Below are 20,171 nucleotides of genomic sequence, written 5' to 3'. Positions count from 1 at the left end.
TGGATGTTTGGGTGTTGCAGACAGCCTACCAAAGGTATTCAAAGAGGGACAGACAATAAGCAGGTGATCAGCCACGTAATGATAAGTTACTATAAGTAATAAGTTACTTGTGTAATGTGTAGAGCTCAGAAACTTTGATGTATTTATGGGGAGTCGAATGGTCACTCTGGCAAAGTTACAGAATACATAGATAAATAAGCAAATAAAGTGATGTGAAGTGATTACCATTGACATGTATTATCTTGTATGTTACAGAATGTATCACTATATGTCATACCGCCAGCTGGTGAGATTCTGCTGGGGAATACTTGGTAAGAACCACAGAATGCCATCATGTGCCATTCAAAAGATCTGTGCTACGTTTCCATCTGACAACTACACGTCGTTCAAGTATCAGCACTTTATTAGAGTCAATAGCAAAACACAATGTCAGTTCAGTGATTGAATCTGCTTCTATACAGCACAACAGCATCCCTCCTGTTTGGTTCTTCCACCGACTGCTGAGTGGAGCTGGGACTTCGAAAGGTTCCTCATCAACATTGTCTTGGCACAAAGCATTGAGTCTCGGTCAAGAGTTCAGTAACATACTCTGCAAAAAAGATGTTTTATAACCAAGCATTATATATATATATATATATATATTGGGTGTGTAGTGTGTGTGTGTGTGTGCAATTTCTTTCTGACATGTCTGAAATGTACAAAGCACAACTTTACTAATAAATCTTTCAAACCAGCTTGAAATTGTATTGCATGTTTATACATGTCTGCGTAAAGAAAATATCTAATAACATTCATAATAAAAGATGTGGTTGAATTGATTGAGAGAGTAATGATATCAAATTAAACAAATATATGAATTATGTACATGTATGTGGTGATGCTATACTTTGTATTTTGAACTGACTCATCCATATGCTTTCGTCTTCCGTGTTATTGTTCCTGTTTTCTTCTTCTGTGTGTTTACTGGCGGATAACGTTTTTCAACTAAAGTTAAACATAATACTGCCACCTGCTTTACCGGAGGCCACTTTACCACTGTACACTTTTTTAAATTAGGCCTGTTTTTATTTGTGAAAGGTTAAAAATACGGGAAAAACGGGAGGGTGGACAGGTATGGGTCTTGGCGGTAATGTAGGCACAGCATCTGCGTTCTGTTTTCAGTTTCATCGACCCCGGTTTTCCTGGTCCAGCAAAGTCTGCTCTCATTCGGCGCACTTGTCTTGTCCATAAACGCGACATTTTATCATCTTTTGGCCACAGAAAGCTAGATTTGGAGACAGCCCCACATCCCCATACAACACATCGCTTCACAATTATCCTTGACGATCGATTGTTGTCCGTTCTTTCTCGTAATAATTGACAGCAGTCTTTGCTGGACGCTTCAACGCAGATAAGGCTGTGTTCTACTTGTGACGTCATCGCCCGAAAATTGTCTTTTTTATGCTGTTATGATCGTGATTTATTACGAATACATCAATAATAAATATATATATATATGGCACATTTCACAATAGAAATACAACCTCTATCATATACCAAGCCCAATAACACTGACAAAATAGCATTTCGTAGGCTCTTTAAGATAATGTTTTTTAGTTGTTCTATCAAAGAAAAGAATGATACAATAGTTTTAATCATTTAAGAGGGCTGATAAGGGAACTAACTAGCAAGTAGCTACTAGCATTGACATGTAATCAATTGTCCAGTAGCATTTTGACTAACAAATAAAATAGCCTGTATCTTGAAGGGACAGTTATGTAATAACAAGAGTTCAAATCTGTTTTTTAAGGTCAGTAAGAATTCGACTATAACCAGTACTTTCTTTTCACCCTGAACAATAACATGAATGTTGCTTATTAAAGAAGCAGCACTGTCTTGGATAATTTAGCAAGGTTTTGTCTTGGCCACTGGGTTTGAATATTTGTTCCTGACATATTCCATTGTGCCATCATTTTGCTACAGAATGCATCATAGTTGTAAACACTGCCCATGTACAGAACTGTTCCAGAATGAATACAATTGTTGAGGCTTTGGAGACTCATTTTGTAACATAATATTTTTTAATTTTTCATACTTTTACACTACTTCTGTCACTTTTCATGTGTACAACCCCATATGTAATAATACATTTCATTGATTGGACATTTCATTTTGGGGCCCTGACCCTGCCCTCTATGCTCTCTACTCTGGTCAGTTCTAACATGGGACACATTTCCCCTGACTACACTGCCCATGATGATATCCATCCCTGCATCTAAACAATTTGAAAAAGAATGCTCACACAGCTTTACTTTCCAGAAGGAGACAGACCTGCAACCTTTGCTGGAGAGGCCGGGTGGGACACAGCCCCAAACTCGACGGTCACACATCACACAGCTGCTTAATGCACTGGACCCTGAAGACTCCGGGGTCATCACCTCTGCTCCCACAGGCAACACGGCACCACCACTCTCCCCTGCTAACGCTGAGCCCCGGGATGTCACTGAAGACACTGCTGTAAGCTTATTTACCATTTGTTAGTGTGTGTGCATTCTAAATCCATATAAGGCTATGTTTGACTATTTTTCCTCAGAAAGAACATAAAACACCAGATGAGAGGCAGAGCATACAGTGTGCTGATGAACTATCTGTGGGGTCTGCTTCATGGAGAAGAGTGAGTGTGTTAACCACTTAAAGTGTGGCTGAATTTACCTGAAAATACCTAAAAACGACATACCCCAAAGTAAATTAAAAGCTGCTCTTCAACCATTTTCACCAGATGCATTTTCTGGGTCTCATTCAAAAGATGGCTCTCTTATTTTTCTTGCAAAACAGTCAGAATCACTCCAAGTGCTTCTGGCACTGAGTAATAGTGGTCTGAATATACTAAATTTGAAGAAAATAAACTCAGTCTGAATGTTTGTTGAAAAAGATGCCTGAAGATGACTAGAAATGGTAGGTAAGAGCTGTAAAACACAATAGGAATATGGCATCAAGTATTACCAAGTTCAGGTTCAAATTTCAGAACAAAACCACAAAGAAATAACATTTTACCAGACGTTTCCAAACTGTGCCATTTGGGGACCCCAAAAGGACCTTTGGTAACCATGGTCACATACCTTGGATAAAAGGCCAGAACTTTTGAACGCTTCAACGTACAGGCATCATCTTGGGCTCTACTGAAAAGGTGACACTCAGGGCTATCCTATCATATTACATACTGTAAGTAGTAATGACACAGAGTAAGTGAAGTATAAACATTTGTGCTTTATTGAACTATGACATTTTTTTTTTGCATAAAGCAAAGTGTAGAGCATAAATACAACAACACAGCAAACACGAACCATTAACAAAAAATATTTACAAAGTCCCCGAGTGAACATTGTCCCTCCCTAACCTCCTCATAGGTTGTTGGCAACATGCCAGGCATTATAGCAGTCCCGCCTTGCCATCAAGCACAAAGGCACATCACAGGAGGCGCACTTCACTGGCGTGTTTGCTCGACACTGCCTGCAACTCCGCCAGTCCGGAGTGCCCAGTCAGGTACACTGGCCTGTGATGTGCTCTGGGTGGAGGAGGTTGAGCAGTGTCCTCCTGTGCCAGCTGCTCGGCGAGGGTCTCCCTGAAAGCCTTCTGACTCATCGGCTCCTCTCCTTTTCCAATGACGATGGCTTTGTATTAGCGGAAGGCGTTTGCAATGGCAATGTCCATAAAGTCGTAGACTGCTCTGCCTTTCTTCCGCTGATTGGCATCATCCACCACTTCGTTGCTCAGATGAAGGGCCTGGGTGATCATCAGGAACCTCCACTCATTCATAACCCGTGGGAACAGCAAGCTGTACAGGTTACCCCCTCGCCAGTAATCTGTGAGGGAAGAGCACTTCACCAATCCCATGTAAATAATCAGAGCCATGTACTAAGACATGTCCTGCCGTGTGACGTCAGACCAGGGGTGGGTGGCTGAAGAATAGTGTGTTGAGCCTTGTATATTGGTGTTCTGTATTATTGTGTCTAACATCGAGCTGGTAAAAAACAACGTAAACAGCTCACGGGGGGTGTATGAAGCTGTGAGGATGAGCTTGGGTCCGGGTGCAATGCTGGGCTGTGGTGGCGTAATGTCCGGGGTGTCTACACCATTCCATCTCTCTCCAGCTGGGGTGGCTGACGTCCCAGGTTGACTGCTGCCATCCCCGCCTCTCCCTCTCCCGCTTCTCCTGCGTCCTCTACCTCTCCAGAGAGTTGGAGGGGGGAGGTCCTCTTCTGAGGAGCTGCTCTCCTGCTGCTCCACTCTACACCACTTGTTGGCACGGGAGGTATCCGACTCCCACTCCTCATCAGAGTCTTGATCTGAGGTGTTTCTATTATGTGAAAATAAAGAAATAAGTTATCTACAAAATAGACAAAAAACAATACCATCACTTCTTTACTTTTCTACGGTTCACTCCCTCAGCAGTGCACACAGGGAACCATGGAGGTAATAACACTTCACACACACTGCACACACACCCAACCCCCAGAGCTCAGCAGTAACAACCCCCCTGCCCAATCAATACTGAGACACGACCAACAAGATAATCATTTATAGTTCAAATTAAGCCCAAACTAACTTCTTTATGTTAAATAATATAGTTATATAAGCTATTATATACTTACATCTCCAGAAGAATATCCTGGCCCTCCACAAACATCTCCTCAGCCTCAGAGTCACAGGAATCATTTGGGCTGTCCACCTCTAACTCCTCCGCTTCAGACTCACCACGTGGCCTTGTGCAATAGTGACGCTTCCAACTGAAAACCTCCGTTACGCACACCTAGTGCGTCTTTATATGGGGACCCATTGAAGAAGCAGCATGTCGCCCTGTTCAGGCTGTCATTGGCCATATAGCATAGACACCATGAGATCAAACGGAGAAGAAAACCAAAGATGAGATCAAAAGAAAAAAAGGGGTTAATTATTAACGCACAATTTGATTTGTGTGCGTGTACTTAGGTGGAGAATGTACTGCTGGACCAGCTGTGTGAGCAGCTCAGTTCAGTGCTGGCCGCTCTGAAGCTGTGTGACCCTCAGCACACTGGATACGTCACACGGGAAGATCTGAAGAAGCTCGTAAGCTGCTATGGCACACCCATCTCAGAGACACACTTCACAAAGTAAGAAACGCATCCAGTAATTACAGTAACTTTCAGAAATACATCAAGACAAAACGTGTGTCTCCAAGAAGTAAGTAAAGTAATAATGGGCAGTCTGTCAGAGAGCTATGTAAACAGACACACCTATGAGCGATTTGCCAACATGTATGTATGTCTCTGGACACCCGAGCATCCAGAGGACATGGAAACATTACACAGAGGAGCTCCAGTCGACTTCAAACTCTGGACTGTTAACTACTGAACCACTGTGTAGCTATGTTACAAAATAAATATGCTAGAGACAATAGGTTTTGGTACAAATACTGTTTTATAGAGGGTTTGATTTACTTTAAAGCTAAGCTAATCAATATTTTCTATATAAATGATCAATTATTGTGTAGTATAAAGGGTGTTTCTCAAAGTAATACTCAGCAGTTCTATTGAATACTCTATTGAGTTTCTTTTTTACTCTTTTGACCTGCATTTTACTCTCTCATTAACCTTGTTTTCAGAAGCAGAATGCCCAGAAAGAAATCTCTATAAAAACGGCGCTGCTCTACCTGCCCAGCACCAAACAACATAGAAAGAACTTAAGTTAGCAACTAGAGACCAAAATAGAGCTTAAAGCAGAATGAATATTGGTCAGATTACCAGAAACACGACTCCACAGGAATGCTAATATTGCTTGTTATTTGGTTATGGTTTGAGTTTGAGTTTTTCTCGGCTCACTTTCAAACTTTCTCTTTGTTTCCAGGCTCTGTGAGACCTCCAGCTCTAGACATGGCAGTTCTTCTGACTTGGTTCATTACCCTGGCTTTCTCAGAAACCTGGGAGTACCACTAACAGATGAAACATACACATCCTCATCCCATACTGAGAGGTGAGACATACAGAGTATAATGCTCAGACCCTTTCGGCAATGGACGCTACACCATCTTTTATTTTAGCCCCCTTCTGCACAGAGCTCTAAACAATCTGCCCTACAGGCCACGCACATCACCTCAGTCGACCCCACTGTCAGTCAGGGGACAGGGGCCTCCCTCCAGCCTGCTGGTCAGTGCAGACACCTGCAACATTCTGGACATTGTTTTCCAGAGGATGAGATCAAGGTTAGAGCAACGCCACAGCAACCTGACTGACCGCATTCGGGCAACCACCCACAGCTCTGATGGAAAGCTGTCAGAGAGAGATATACGGAAGGTGAGTGGGGAACAAATCAAAGCACATGAGCGAAACACAAAAGCTTATTTTTTTACTTTACTTAAGTATTTGCATTTTATGCTTCAATACACTTTTTACTCCACTACCAGCTGTACATCAGCTATAGTTAGTTGTTACTTTGCAGATTAAGATTTAACATAAAAAACCCTTATAAGATATACAGTACTGCACTGACTAATCTAACAGCAGTACTTTTGGTTTGGAACCCTTTGGGGCCTCTTGCCACATTTCAGATATCTATGAGTTGTTAAAAGTTCCTCTGATTGAATGGCTGAAACTTTTTGAGGCACAAAAGAGGTCAACTTATCCTTTATTTCACATTAAAGCAATTTATAGCACGCCTGTGCTATTACAGAATTTTGAATTTCAGAGTATTTTTGCATTGTTGTACTTTTATTTAAATAAAGAATTGAGAACTTCTTTCATCACTAGCGAGCACTGGAATTCTAATTTGCCAACATGAAACATAAACAGAGCTGCGCTCTTCTAGTATATAAAGATGAAACGAGTCGTACCAGGGGAGGGTTTTGCAGTTTTTTTCTAAATAAAGGATAGGGTCCTAGTTTTTTTAATCTGCTGGGGATGACTACAAATAAAAATTAAAAACTGAAATTTAAGATTCAGCCCAAGTCCCCACCTCATCAATTTTTGTACAGTCACTTACTTAAACCACTTTATTTGGAGGTAAAATCACACGAGCGAAATGTCGATAATAATCCGCCGGTTGAAGCTTTGCGTCATCGGAAGGACCCCCACCGGCAAATAAGCGGGAAGAAGGAAGTCGAACAACGTTTATTTGAATATACCACCCACACTGCAACGATACAAAGCAAGTAGGTCACTTGAATGAGGACCGTCTGTCTGTAAATGTCATATTGCCTAAATCAAAAACAAAGTCAAATACAATACACATTATTATTTCTTCTATGTATGCATGCACAGTGCCATGATTAAATTACTATATGTTGAAAGGAAAACTATTTTACTTGTGTATTTAATAACTGAATTTATTGTTTTTCATTGTGATAAGAAAGAGGTGTATGAACTTTATTGTTGTCCAGCAGAGAGCAGCACAGACCTGGCAATACTAAATGTGAAGCACTTCATTAGTTTCCATGAGTAGGTAAAGAGGAGCCTTTTCTTTTTTGAAAAACAATCATCTGCCCAATCACAGCCTGAGGGCGGGGCCGTGGGCGGGGCTTATCAGCGCTGACGCAAGCTAATGGAAGTCATGACAGTTTTCCGCATTAACAGTGAGCTAGCCGGTGTGTTTTTTGTCTTTTCTTTATTGTGGAAGCGATAATTCATGTCACAATTTAAAAAAACTATTAATTCAGTAAGTAGGTGCATACATAAAAAAAACAAAGAGCCTAACCCTAACCCTAACCCTACATATAACGATGTGTGTTGCATTTCACATTTTTAATCTTCCGTTACTGGTCAGAAAAAGAAACGGGTCAAAGTTCCTCGTTTTCATGTTGTACCTGGAGAATGGGTGTGGTTCTGACTCTGAGAAGTCAATGCAACCTGGCCTGAAGCACAGTGCAGTGCAGCAGACTGCCAACTTGCTTTCTCTCCTTTTGCCCCCAGATACTAGAGGACAGCTGGGTCATCTTGGACGATAAGAATTTCCACAAGTTCACTAAAGTGCTGGGCCTCAGGGATGGACGGATGGAGTGCTCAGTGTTCCTGGTGAAGTATGAGGGTGAGGCAGAAGAACGGCAGCCAGAACATCTTGACCAGCGGCGTCCGCAATCCCATCAGTTCTGCATGGCAGGGTTTTCAATGCTTAAATAGAGATTTTTAAAATCCCTTCCTACTCCCCACCAGGCTCTCGTCCCCACCCAACTCCTACCCCACCCACGGTGATCAAACATAAGCCCCCTGCTTTCTGTAAAATGATGTCTTTCTTAGCACATGAGCCATTGGAGAAATCATCCGGGATTATAAATAGAGTATCTTAAGAGTGAGCCTCTTCGTCTCTCATTAGCAGAGCGGAGAAGCACAGATTCAGAATCACACTCATTTCTGCTTGTTTGGGCTAATTATATGCTTTGGAAGCAGAAAACAGAGCAGCAGGGCATCGCTCTAATTTGTACCCTTTAAAAAAATAAAAAGGAACACGGTGGAAAGAATAACAAAAAAAAAGAGAAGAATCATCAAACAAAGCCAGGGCGTAAAGTTAGTCGTGTTTGCTATACATAAATATCAAGTTTCCTTTATTAAGAATACAAGTGTGCTTCTAATTAAATTTAAATGAGGTCAGGCAGTTAAATGGCCAGTGTGCTTGAAGACATGAAGGGCATTCTGCCGAGTGCCGGAAAACAGGAATGATTCACAAAATGGATCAAGAATTCCAATTTGTTGAGTATAATTCCTCCACAAAAACCAGGAATTTAGTAGCCAGTTAATTATTAACAGGGAAAATATTAGAACTTGGGATTTAACATCCGTTTCCCCCATGGTTCCTGCAGAGGCCGCGGCCAGAGACGGGAAGCAGCGCTCTGAAGGTCATGGTGATAAGGATGAGGTCGACCCCCCGCTTACTTGTGCTGAGCAGTGCCTTGCTGCCATGAAGACCAGGATCAAGATCATTTATGGGGTGAGCAAGATGTTCACAGGAAACCAGCTGCTAATCAGCAAAGGATGTCATTAAAATATGTGAATTAGCAGCTTTTCCTTAAAGTTATATTCCCTAAATTAAGTGAACATTTTCTTGGGCGTTGTATGTCTTTAAAAGAGACATGAAGGAAAGAGAGATGCTGTCCCTTGGCCACCAGAGTGCCCCCACGCCTGGCCTTTTGTCAGTGATACCTATTCAATGTATTCTGTAATTACCTCTCTGTTCAACTTTCCTGTGTGGGATTCAAATTGCACACCCATGCACGACGGATTCACTGGAAGCGATGCATGAAAGTACTGGATGTGTTGGCAAAAGACAAAAGCTGATGCCAGGCATTAGTCATGTATTTTAATAATACTTTTACATTACAGTACTCAAAAACAAATTAGTAAGGATCAGGAACAATTGATTTGTTAAGAAATAGTTCCAGAATAACTCTGAATTGAGCACCATACATTACATAACAATGAGTTACTACAGTCTGGGAGATAATATAACCCTCATTAATTATTCATTACTTATAATTATTCATTATTAATCATTAGTTCTCCTTTTGGTGCCCCCTAAAGTAAAGTGGTAAATCATACTGACTAGTTGTCAAAGGATTCTCTCAATACTTCATGATTATGACGAGTAGATAGTGAGTTATTACTGTATTAAATGTATTAAACAGAGTATGTGCCAATGTGAGTGGGCTTAAATATTTGACCATGGAACTGTGCGGAAAGGCAATAAACTCCAAACATGAACTTCTCTCACCAAGTGTATTGAATATTTACAAAATCCAAAAAATAATAAATAGTCTAAAATGAATTGTGACTCCTTAGAGAAACGGAGCCAATCACTTCCTTTTCTGCATCCTTAAAAAAACATATGTCTAACTAGACAGGAGGAGAACAGGGAACAAGTTGAAGCTGAACAACAAACCGATAATAACAATGCAGTTTGGTGAGCGTCACTGAATGTAAAGATAACTTTACTTCCTTGGAATGTGAAAACTCTAAGTATAAAAGGATTTTTTTTTAGGATGAACCAGTGTGATTGAAAACAATCACCAAAGCACACACAACTACTGAATCAATGAATGTCTCTGTTCTCTCGCCATCAGGACAACCTGACAGCGTTTCGACTGATGGACAGGAAGCGTAAAGGCGTGGTCCACTGTCATGATTTCAGAGGGCTGTACAGCAGCCTGGGATTCTTCTGCAGAGAGGCCGAGTACCAGAGGCTGCTGGATCTGATTGGCCTGCATCCCGGGGGCAACCTCAACTACGCAGAATTCGTTGATATTGTTGAAAACAATGGCAAACATGAGGCACAAAGAACGTGTGTGTAAGTCCGATATATTACTGACCCTTGGACATTTTGAGAGTTGGCTCTGTTGTGCTCCTATGTTTGTTTTTCTCTCTCTCCTGACAGACAACAGCAGCTCCATGAACTCCTGGCATCTGAAGCCCGCTGCAAGTGGCAGGTCATGTCGAAGGTCAGAAAAACATACAAAAAGCCCACCTACAGTGTCTCTGTTTCTCTACGAGTCCCAACGATTTGTACCTGTACCTCTCTTTCCCATCAGGTGCTGTGCCAGTTTGACACAGATGGCCGAGGTTGGATCCATAAGAAGAGTTTGAGGGGACTTCTCTTCACCTATGCTCTTCCCATGAGTACGGAAGAGTTTGACCAGCTTTGGTCGAGGTAAGAGATACCCAGCTGAGGCAGCTGAAGTGCTCTTTTCTGTGCCAGCCACATTTATTTACTTCATTTGAACAGGTATGACCCCGAGTGCCAGGGCGGTGTGGCAGTTTGTGACTTCCTGGAAAAGCTGGGGTTTCATCACGAAGTGGACCTCGGACCTCGGAGCCAGAAGCTGAACCAAGCCGTTGCCCAGCAGAACCCCAACGGACCAGTGTCCTCTGATGCTGCGTCACTGGAGTGTATCGAGTAAGCGGAGAGAAGAGTAGACGGGAACTGTGTTCGTCCTGGTCAGCAGTGGCAGCTGGCTTCTTCTAAAAATAGAGGAAAAAAATATACATTTGGAAACTTTAATGCAGATTCTGAATAGGCCTTTTCTTTTCTCTCATAAATCATTGTGTTCACACAGTCCAAAGACACTTCGACACGCTGACCGCAGGGGCTAGGGATCGAACCACCGACCCTCCGACGACCACTCTACCTTCTGGGCCACAGCCGCCCCTATATATACAGTTACACTTGAACAAGTGAGGAATTAAATAAGCCCTGTAGCAAGGTGTTCACAATATCAAATAGTTTAATAAGGGCTTAATAATAATCACAGCATGTTCACAATGCCGTTCAGTACCGTACCTACAATTGAACGACAGAGAACACATTTATATATTGATATTTACAGACTGTTCTGAATGTGCTTTGCTCTGGAGCGTCAGTACATTCCTATATTACATATACTGTAATAGTAGCCTGGCTACTCCCCTGAATGAGCTCCTTACCTCAGGGGGTTTGGATAAACAAATATATAAGCTAGTCGTAGAAACATTTTGCACATGCTGTGATTATTATTAAGCCCTTATTAAACAATTGTCTTGGATATTGTGAACGCCTTGCTACAGGGCTTATTTAATTCCTCTCTTTTTCAAGTGTAACTGTACAATAGGTATAGTATGGCAATTTATTAGCTGTGTGAACACAACGATTTATGAGAGATTTCTTCAGATGTTTAACGCTTGACTTGCCTTTTCTGAATTCTGAGTTTCCAAATGTTTATTTTAACATATTTTTTTATTACAATTTCTATCTGAACATAAATATTTCCGTAAAGCTATGTATGAATAGAAACACAAGTTTCCTGTTTATGTCACAAGCTCTTGCTGTATTGTCCATAGACATATTTTGCAGGAAAACTATAAGGGGTTGAGTGACTCCCTGGCTCACCTGGAAACAAGGAGAGATGGCACAGTGACAGTTGAGCAGCTGCTGAGCCTGTTACAAACCTACAGCTGCTCTGTCCGGAGAGAGCAGCTTGAAAATCACCTGCGCAGGTAAACTCCATCTTTTACATTCTCTGTAGAGACTTGCATTAAAACAATCTTAGAAAAAGTGTCAACCTCATGGTGGCACTGGAGGAAAGGTTATGGAGTCTCTATGAAATCCATCCTCTGGGATGCATTGTCTGTACAAAATAGTTTTTGTGTGGTATAAAACCGCACTTATATGCAATCATTCAGTGTGAAAGCAACTTGTTTGTGTTGTACTACCTCCCACCTCTTTCTTTAGGCTGGAGGTTTCCATGGATGATAACTGCCACAGGCTGTCTTACATGGATTTTCTGTCTGCGTTTGACCATAAAGCAGAGAAAATGTGTAAGCGACCTCCTGCTTCTCCTGATGCTGTGCGCCAGATAGAGTCTTTGGACAGCCTAAGTCCAGCCGCTGCTCTGGTTAGGATGCAAGAGCTAGTCACTGCCTCAGCGCCCCATCTTTATAAGGTGAAGCTTACAACATGCTTCATTTTTCTTTGTCATCAGTTCCTCAGCTGATCACTTTTCTCTGGCTCTCTGTCCTCCAGGCTTTCTTGACCTTTGACCAGAGTGGGACAGAGACGGTCAAAGCTCTGGAATTTCGTCAGGTGTTAGAGAACTTTTGTGCCCGCCTGTCAGACAAACAATACAGATACATGCTGACCAAACTGCAGCTGGACCGTGAGAACTGTACTGTTAACTGGAAGGACTTCCTCAACAAGTTTCAATCACAGAGCCCACTGGTAAGAGAAGCTGTTTCTAAAGGTAATTAAGGGAATAGTTCAGGGATATATGCTTGTTCACTTTCTTTCGGATGATGCTAATATGGTGAAAAATAGTCTCCATTACCTGCTTAGCATCTGCGTGTTCACTTTGTCATTGTGAACATGTTAGCATGTTGCTAACGCCAGAATTTAGCTCAAAGAACCGCAGTACCGAGTCCAGTCTCACAAATCTGCTAGCATGGTTGTAGACTCATGCTGTGTCTCATTTTGTTCCGCAATTAAACTAGCTATTTTGAGTACATAAGTGCGTTCACACTGACACACATGGCAAGATGCAGTGCACTATGAGTATTTGGATGGTGTTGAGTGTGAAATGCTGGACACTTCTCAATGGTTGCCATCTTGGCTACGTAGCGAAAGTGGAGGAACCAGCGGCGGTTGCTTCGGTGAACACCAGGTTTATTTTTTACTAAGTACCACTATACTTGTCGCATAGAAGCCATCAGTATGTTTATTGGGTTAGCTAGCTAGTCTACAGCAACACTACCCTGACGAAATGCACGCACTACGCAAGTAAGTACATAGTGTACTACATTGAAGTGTGCTAATGAAAGTCAGCGTTGCCAGATGGGAATTGTTAAACTATCGTCCCAGAGGTTTAAAATGTAATGTAATGACTTTTTGACACGCACACAAATCTACCCATCTGCAGCAGCATCACCAGATCCAGGAAGTCTCAGGTCACTTGTATGAAATCACTAAAAAGCTGATGGATCTGGACCCCTCCAGCAGCACAACAATCTCTAAAGAGCAATTTCGACAGCTTTGTGATCACCACGGCCTGACACTTACAAATGATCAGGTAAAGCCTGAAAAGGTGTTTTATATTCCAATGAATTCAATTTTAGAGAATTCAAAGAGGAGACATTTAAGATAAGAAGCACATTTCCAACAACTCTGCCCGTGCTTTCAAGTCGAAACCACACATGGCATCGGTCCATGGTTACAAATGAGGAGATGAGTCTGAATTTCAGTACATTTGCCAGCTCCACTCTTTTTTTAGTCTGATATGTTTTCTTTAATTATTCTAATCAAAGTCTAATTTATCTTTGTTGATAATTACTGACTGCGTGAGAAAGTTATTCATCTGTAAAGCTAATTTACTGTGCAGTGTGTAACTCTCTTTGGGGTACTAGTCCCCCCAGTGCAGATGATTATTATGTGTGTGTTTCTTTTTGCTTCTCAGTTTGAGTGTGTGTGCAGTCAGATGCCTGTGAATGAGCAGAAGAAGCTGCAGTACAGAGAGTTTCTGAAGCATTTTGTTGCGCTGGGAAGAACCCCGCACACAGAAGCAGGGGGTCCCACCATCAATGTCCCGTCGCTCTACAGAGAAACAGCCTCAGCAACAACATCTTGTTGCCCAGAACCTGCAGGTGCTATTCTCCAATGCATGAAGGTACAGCAAAGGACAGGGTTGAACTTTGTCATCTGTCCAACTTTACTTTACTATATATATATATATATATATATATATATATATATATATATATATATATATATATATATATATATATATATATATTACTTTGAATTATCATTGCTTTTGTTAAATAATAACAAATACAATTCCTTAAGCTCAGTTGTGAATTATGTTAGCCCGAGTTGAGCTGCACAATATTGTTGTAATATGTTTCTTTTTTTTCGCTGAATGCTGCTGTATGATCTGATGCATGAACATACCAGCTGCTTTGCAAAGCCAGACAAGCTCAGTATGTTACTATGAGATGTCTGGAAACTCCAGAATTAAATTCTGAGTTTGCAAACGGACAGTGATAGATTTGTTACAAGCATAAATAGAGAGAAATATACAGAAATTATTATTTAAAAAAGGAATTATTTAATTTGAGCAAACTATTCTTTGCTTAAGAAATATATATGTGTTTGCTAATATCCAGAAGACTGCACAATAATAATCCTCGTTCAGTTTGAGTTATTTCCCTGTCAAAGTCCTGTTCTGTGCACTTACAAACCCTTGGACACTTAATCACAATCTCTCCTACTCTTCAAGTGTGCTTGGGTGTTACAGTGTGCCACAATTTCAACCAGCTAAAAGCACACAGAGCAAGAAATGTAGTGTTGGAATATGAAACTGAAACTGAAAGATCGAGGTTATTATTGTGCACTTATGTGCATAATAGGAAAAACAGAAGTAAATGTATTCAGCAGAGAATAGATTTTTGGTAGCTCAAATTAATTTTCCTTCAAATATAATAAATGTTTTTTCCAGGCTCAAAATGTCTCACTGCATGCTCAGAACTGAGTCACAAATATAATGCTATAGCAAAAATGCATTAAAAAAAAAAATCCGACCACTCACGCAGACAACCGTCTGTACAGTCAGTACATTAGCAGTTTGGGGCGAATAAACACAGACTGCAAAAACACTCCATCTGTCAAATCACGCAAATAACATGAGGTGAAATTGTGCTTTATATATATATACAAAGGGAGGCAAGATTACCATCTCGTATTGCTTTGCGTGCATGCAAAACTCACGCCAAAAAACGGAGCAAACTTTATACACTTTACTGGACAAAAGGTGTTGATAAAGAACATGCGCGTGGTTCTTTATTGACACCTTTTGGTGTTGGTGTTTATAGAAATGTCGTTCGCTGTACATCCAACTTGAAATTACGTTGCAGACGCCTCCTGTCCTGATTTCAAACCATAGTTTTTATCTTTGCAGGTGATTCCAAAAAGTCATCTGGTGTCAACTATGTTCTCAAATTTGGTGTAACTACAGAAGTGCAATGGTCTAACTCATTTAGCCTTCTTTCCAAATGACGCGTAAAACTGTGTTGGATGCAAGTGGAATTAATTAATAAATCGTTTGAACGCCTCCTGTGTAGACAAGCCGTTAGCTGCAAACTACTCTTAAATAACAAAAGATGACAACTTTCTTCAGTGAAGTTATGCCTAACCTCCCTTCATTCCTCTCCCAGTCTGCCTCCCAGTGCAGCTCCAGGCGTCCCTCCTCAGTGGGGAGGCCTGGAACAGGAAGCCCGCTGGGCAGTACGGGGACGAGGCTGCGTGTGGCGGTGCAGCGCTGCTGGAAGGAGATCCAGAGGAACTGTGTCAAGGAAGATCCTCAGCGAGAAGGACACATCAGCATTACCTTCCTTCCTGGGTGAGCAGGAAACCACCATCATAAATGACACTGAGCTCTTCCTTTTACCTGCTCTATGCTAACGACTGACTGTGTGTTGCAGAGATCCTACAATCCCTCGACATCAATATGACTCGGGAGCAGTTTGAGTTTCTGGCTGTCAAGTTTGACATCATCAATAATGGCTGTGTTTCATATCACAACTTCCTTCGTCACTTCCTCCTGAATCTCAAACCAGCAGTGGCCAAGACAGCATTTGAGCGATGTAAACTCCCTCTTCCTATTGCATCGGTACAAAAAACATTTGTTATTCTGAAATTCTATGTCTGCTTGAAATAACGATAACTGTGCCCAGAACCCATCTAAGTCTGATGACCCTCCGTTGGCCCCGCTGACCTTTGATTTTTAGCGAAAGGGTTGCAAAGCATCTGGATCGAAAATATAATTTACAATCGCAGACTTCATTTAAATTACTCTTATTTAATGGAATATTCACATATATAACAGCCGACTTGATGTGTATTGCCCTTTACTAATGGCTTGCTAACATTAATAACTGCTAGGAAGTCGTATTAGGGCCAGGTATAAGGAAACAAATAAGAGAAGGGAGATATTTAAAAAAAACATTTTTGCATTTTAATGCATTTAAATGTTGAGAATGAAGTTGAAATGTTGATAATCGTGTTTCAAACTCTTAGTATTTGTGAAATATAAAGTTGAAATGTTAAGAATAAACGTCAAACTTTCATCTTTATTCTTGAAATGCAAAATAAATAAATAATTTAAAATATTACATATCTTCCTTTCCCCCCCTTATGCCTGGCCGTAATACTCTTTCATAACTGCATGCGAGTCATAGTCATAGAAAGATGTTCCACAACCTGTCACAATGGCTCATAACTGATGAATAAATTATTAGCAAACTATTAATTAACCATTATAAGCCATTAGTAAACGATGTATAAAACCTTAATATAGGCTGATTATTATTCATTTGTTTCTCCTTCACTTGTTTACATGGTGCAGTACTGAGAAAGCAAATGGCTTCAGTATGCATGTTAGCATTTGAAAATCTACTATTCTCCTCATCCAGTCATCACAGTTGGAGTTAATGTGAAATTGGGACACAGGGTTCGTACTTTCAGCTACACATACGCATGCTGAGCAGCACATTAGCACTTTTCAAATTAACTCTGCAGTCCCTCTCCTTTCCTCCGTTTTACGTCTGATATATTGTAGTTTTATTGGCTGCAAATTTAAATTGGATTACAGTAAAATGGGGGGGGGGGGTGGCTCTGGAATGCGAGGAGGTGGCGATGGGCGATGGGTTGCCAGATTGTGTAAACTCAGCGGGGACCTCCCACCCTCAGGCTCTCAAATATAGCCTCATATGACAATCAAATTGGGCAAGTTTGGTGAGTTTCAGTGCTTTCCTGGCACGGAGAGGTGTATATGAAGCTTTGAACAATGACACACGGGTGGGCACGTTATAAAAAGACTCCTGCTGAGCAACTAAGCCGAGCCCCAAGCTTCAATGGAGCGTGTGGGTGAGGGCCTAATCTGGCAACCCATAAACTGCAACCTTCCAAACCAACTTCACAAATCACAAAGACCTGCATTGTCTCGACCGAACCCACCATCTGTGGAAAATTGCAGAGACCCCCTGCATCTTATCTGATTCGATAATGTGTCTGTACACACGTTTACAGACAAAACCTTTTTATCTGACCACAGAACAAAAAACACTTTGTTCTCAGCTTGTGAAGAAGTGTAATATTACCGATAATGTGGGTGCTCTCACCTTTTTATTTGTTGTTTTCTTTCTCATTGTTCATGTCCTTCTGTTGGGGCCTTGTACTCTGTGGTCTGCTTGGATCCTTCTTGGTCTCCTCCGGTCCAGATGAGCCAGGGTGTTCTGAGCAAAGACTGCGTGGAGGTCATGCTGAGGATCCACGGCGTGGTTCACTTCTCCTGGAACTCCATCAGACGCTGCTTCCTGACGTGTGACCGCACCCGCACAGGAAGTGTCTCAGTGCAGGACTTCAGGAAGGTGAGATCAGCAACAGCACTCCACCCTGCGAAGCTCCACCTGCTCTGCCGCATCCGAGCAATGTCAAACACTCGGAGATAAACAGGTTCTTTATGAATTATTGATGCGATCGTTTGAGCTCCACTTGTGTCTCTTCTATCAAAATGTCTCAAGGAGAGCGATGGAGAGTGACTGGAAATCCATGAAGCTCAAGCTTGCAAGCTTGTAAAACCACACACACACCTGTTCACTTGACAGTCAATCAGTAATTTTAATTGTTCAATTACGCTGAAGGTTGAAACAAGACCATGCTGACATTTTGGCCCAGGAGAACAGCAGCTGACACTCCTGTTTTATTGTCCCTGCCATTTACCTGCTGTACAATTTAGTGGCGACAACGCTCCCTGAGCTAATCGATAGAAACAATTAGCAACCTGGTTAGGGATGACATATCCTAAACCCCAACTTAATACACTTGGACATATACAAATGTGCACATGTACACACTCCAACTTCGGCTGTTGTTGCCCTGCAGGTGCTGCGCCATTTCAGTGTCAAACTGTCGGAGGAAGAGTTATTCCACCTCTGCTCCTATTTGGATGCCAACACCACAGGGAGGATCTGCTACAACAACTTCCTCTGGGCCTTTCTTCACTGACCTTCATTCAGCGATTCATTCCTTCAGCGAGCGTGGCTGAGTTACCAACTGCCCCGAGGGCCCAGACGCTCAGGGGCCCCAGGTTTTGTGTTTGTGGCTTCTGCATTTTAATGTTATCTTCAATAAACATATCCCTCCATAACATTAAATATTCAATACTTAAAAACAACCCAATGTCCTTAGGAATTACGTCAATGCTGGAAATTTGGCACCTCAAATTTACGCCCAATGCCAGTGTTGAAGTAGCGAGGTGACATCTCTGCTGACCTCCAGATTGACTTGTCATTGCTTCAGTAATGTACAAGTGTATTCCAGATGTCAATAGAGGCGTAAAAGAGACCAAATTGCCATTTTGCTTCATTCATTTAGCCTGACATTGTGTTTATGTGAGCTGATTCCTCGTGCAGAGGGGTAACTAATCACCTTAACTAATCGGTGTCATGCCATTGTTCCGACGGCCCATAATTCCCAAACCCTAATAGTCAGAAATATGTCCCATTGGACATCTTTCTGCACAATAATTAGCCATGTGCTTCTGTGTGTTGCAGGGAGAGTGTGTGTTTTCATTGCAATATACCTTCGGAACGTTTTCCGTTTGCTTTGGGAATAACGAGCTGACGGATAATGGGCTTTCGGTCCAATGGGACGTTTTTCGGGCTATTGGGATTTTGTAATAATAAGTCTTCGGAACAATGGGCAGTCCCCGAGCGAAGTCATTTTCAGTCAACAGGGAAGCTGCAGTAGTGGTTGCTAAGACCAGGTGAAGGTTTCACATTGCTTAAAGAAATATGTAGAATTATGAGTTGTTTTCTCTGCAAGTCATCTTACGACAACCTGTACGCTTGCATCAAGAGCTAAGCTTGTTGACATTTTCCTTATTATTCAGATGATTTTATGTAGCTATCTGTAGGATGATTGTGTCCCCATGTCCCACCTTTTGAACTGATTGATCAATTGAGTGATTCAGACCTGCAGCGTTTAACTAGAGAGGACAGTGCCTCGTGCCTTGTGCCCTTCTGGCCCTGACAGCAAGACTTCAGAATTGAAAGAAGTGACTGAAAAACCTGAAAAAACAAAGCTGAACAAGGATAGATTGATAAATGATTTGAGAGTTCTCCGCCGTCTGTCTCCTGCCTGACTATTTGACACTGATTTGTGTTCCAAAGCCAATCAAATAAAGTGCTTTTGTAATGATGCAGACGACCGGACCGGGTGCATCTTTTGTTCAGAGCGGAAGTCTGAAGTGAGATAGATCACAAGAAGATAGGGGAATGTCTGTCATTCATTCAAAGGAAACGCTACCGCAGCAAGATATACAGTAGCTCTCAGGGAGGAGAGAAAAAATGTAGAGAGCGGGGAGTCATTATCTGAGGAAGCTAAGAGCGGGACGAGCAGATGGAAATGGAAAAGGGATGATCAGAACTGAGAAAAAGAGCTCAGCATTGTGGTTGGAGAGGCAGAGTGAGAAAAAAGAGGGAGGGAGGGAGCTGGAGGAAGACAAGAGTATATGAAAGCTAGTTGTATTAATGGCAAAGTAAAAAGCCATCCGCGAATAAATTACCCGGTCTCCCCTGGGATTACTAATGTAATTATTTGAACGAGGGTTCTCATTAGAATGTGCAGAGGTGTGGAAGACCTGCGGAACAAAA

The 20,171-nt window shown here is 41.7% G+C and overlaps 1 protein-coding gene across 1 annotated transcript in view; it reads left to right on the top strand.

Annotated features, from left to right (window-relative positions):
* Window positions 1-18,586, top strand: part of LOC115028434 (EF-hand calcium-binding domain-containing protein 6-like) — a 46,952-nt gene extending 28,366 nt beyond the window's left edge. Inside the window, 20 exon segments of the mRNA XM_029462224.1 lie at window positions 2,299-2,496; window positions 5,005-5,129; window positions 5,863-5,988; window positions 6,095-6,308; window positions 7,920-8,034; window positions 8,804-8,931; window positions 10,061-10,284; window positions 10,372-10,435; window positions 10,526-10,644; window positions 10,720-10,890; window positions 11,811-11,966; window positions 12,202-12,412; window positions 12,493-12,709; window positions 13,284-13,531; window positions 13,916-14,125; window positions 15,672-15,845; window positions 15,847-15,856; window positions 15,939-16,126; window positions 17,736-17,885; window positions 18,400-18,586. Coding sequence (XP_029318084.1) covers window positions 2,299-2,496; window positions 5,005-5,129; window positions 5,863-5,988; window positions 6,095-6,308; window positions 7,920-8,034; window positions 8,804-8,931; window positions 10,061-10,284; window positions 10,372-10,435; window positions 10,526-10,644; window positions 10,720-10,890; window positions 11,811-11,966; window positions 12,202-12,412; window positions 12,493-12,709; window positions 13,284-13,531; window positions 13,916-14,125; window positions 15,672-15,845; window positions 15,847-15,856; window positions 15,939-16,126; window positions 17,736-17,885; window positions 18,400-18,522 — 3,171 coding nt within the window. The 3' untranslated portion in view covers window positions 18,523-18,586.
* The last annotated feature ends 1,585 nt before the right edge of the window (window positions 18,587-20,171 follow it).

Source organism: Cottoperca gobio, chromosome 23, assembly GCF_900634415.1.
Source record: "Cottoperca gobio chromosome 23, fCotGob3.1, whole genome shotgun sequence".
NCBI classification, from domain to species: domain Eukaryota; kingdom Metazoa; phylum Chordata; class Actinopteri; order Perciformes; family Bovichtidae; genus Cottoperca; species Cottoperca gobio.
This window is presented reverse-complemented; position numbering and strand designations above follow the sequence as displayed.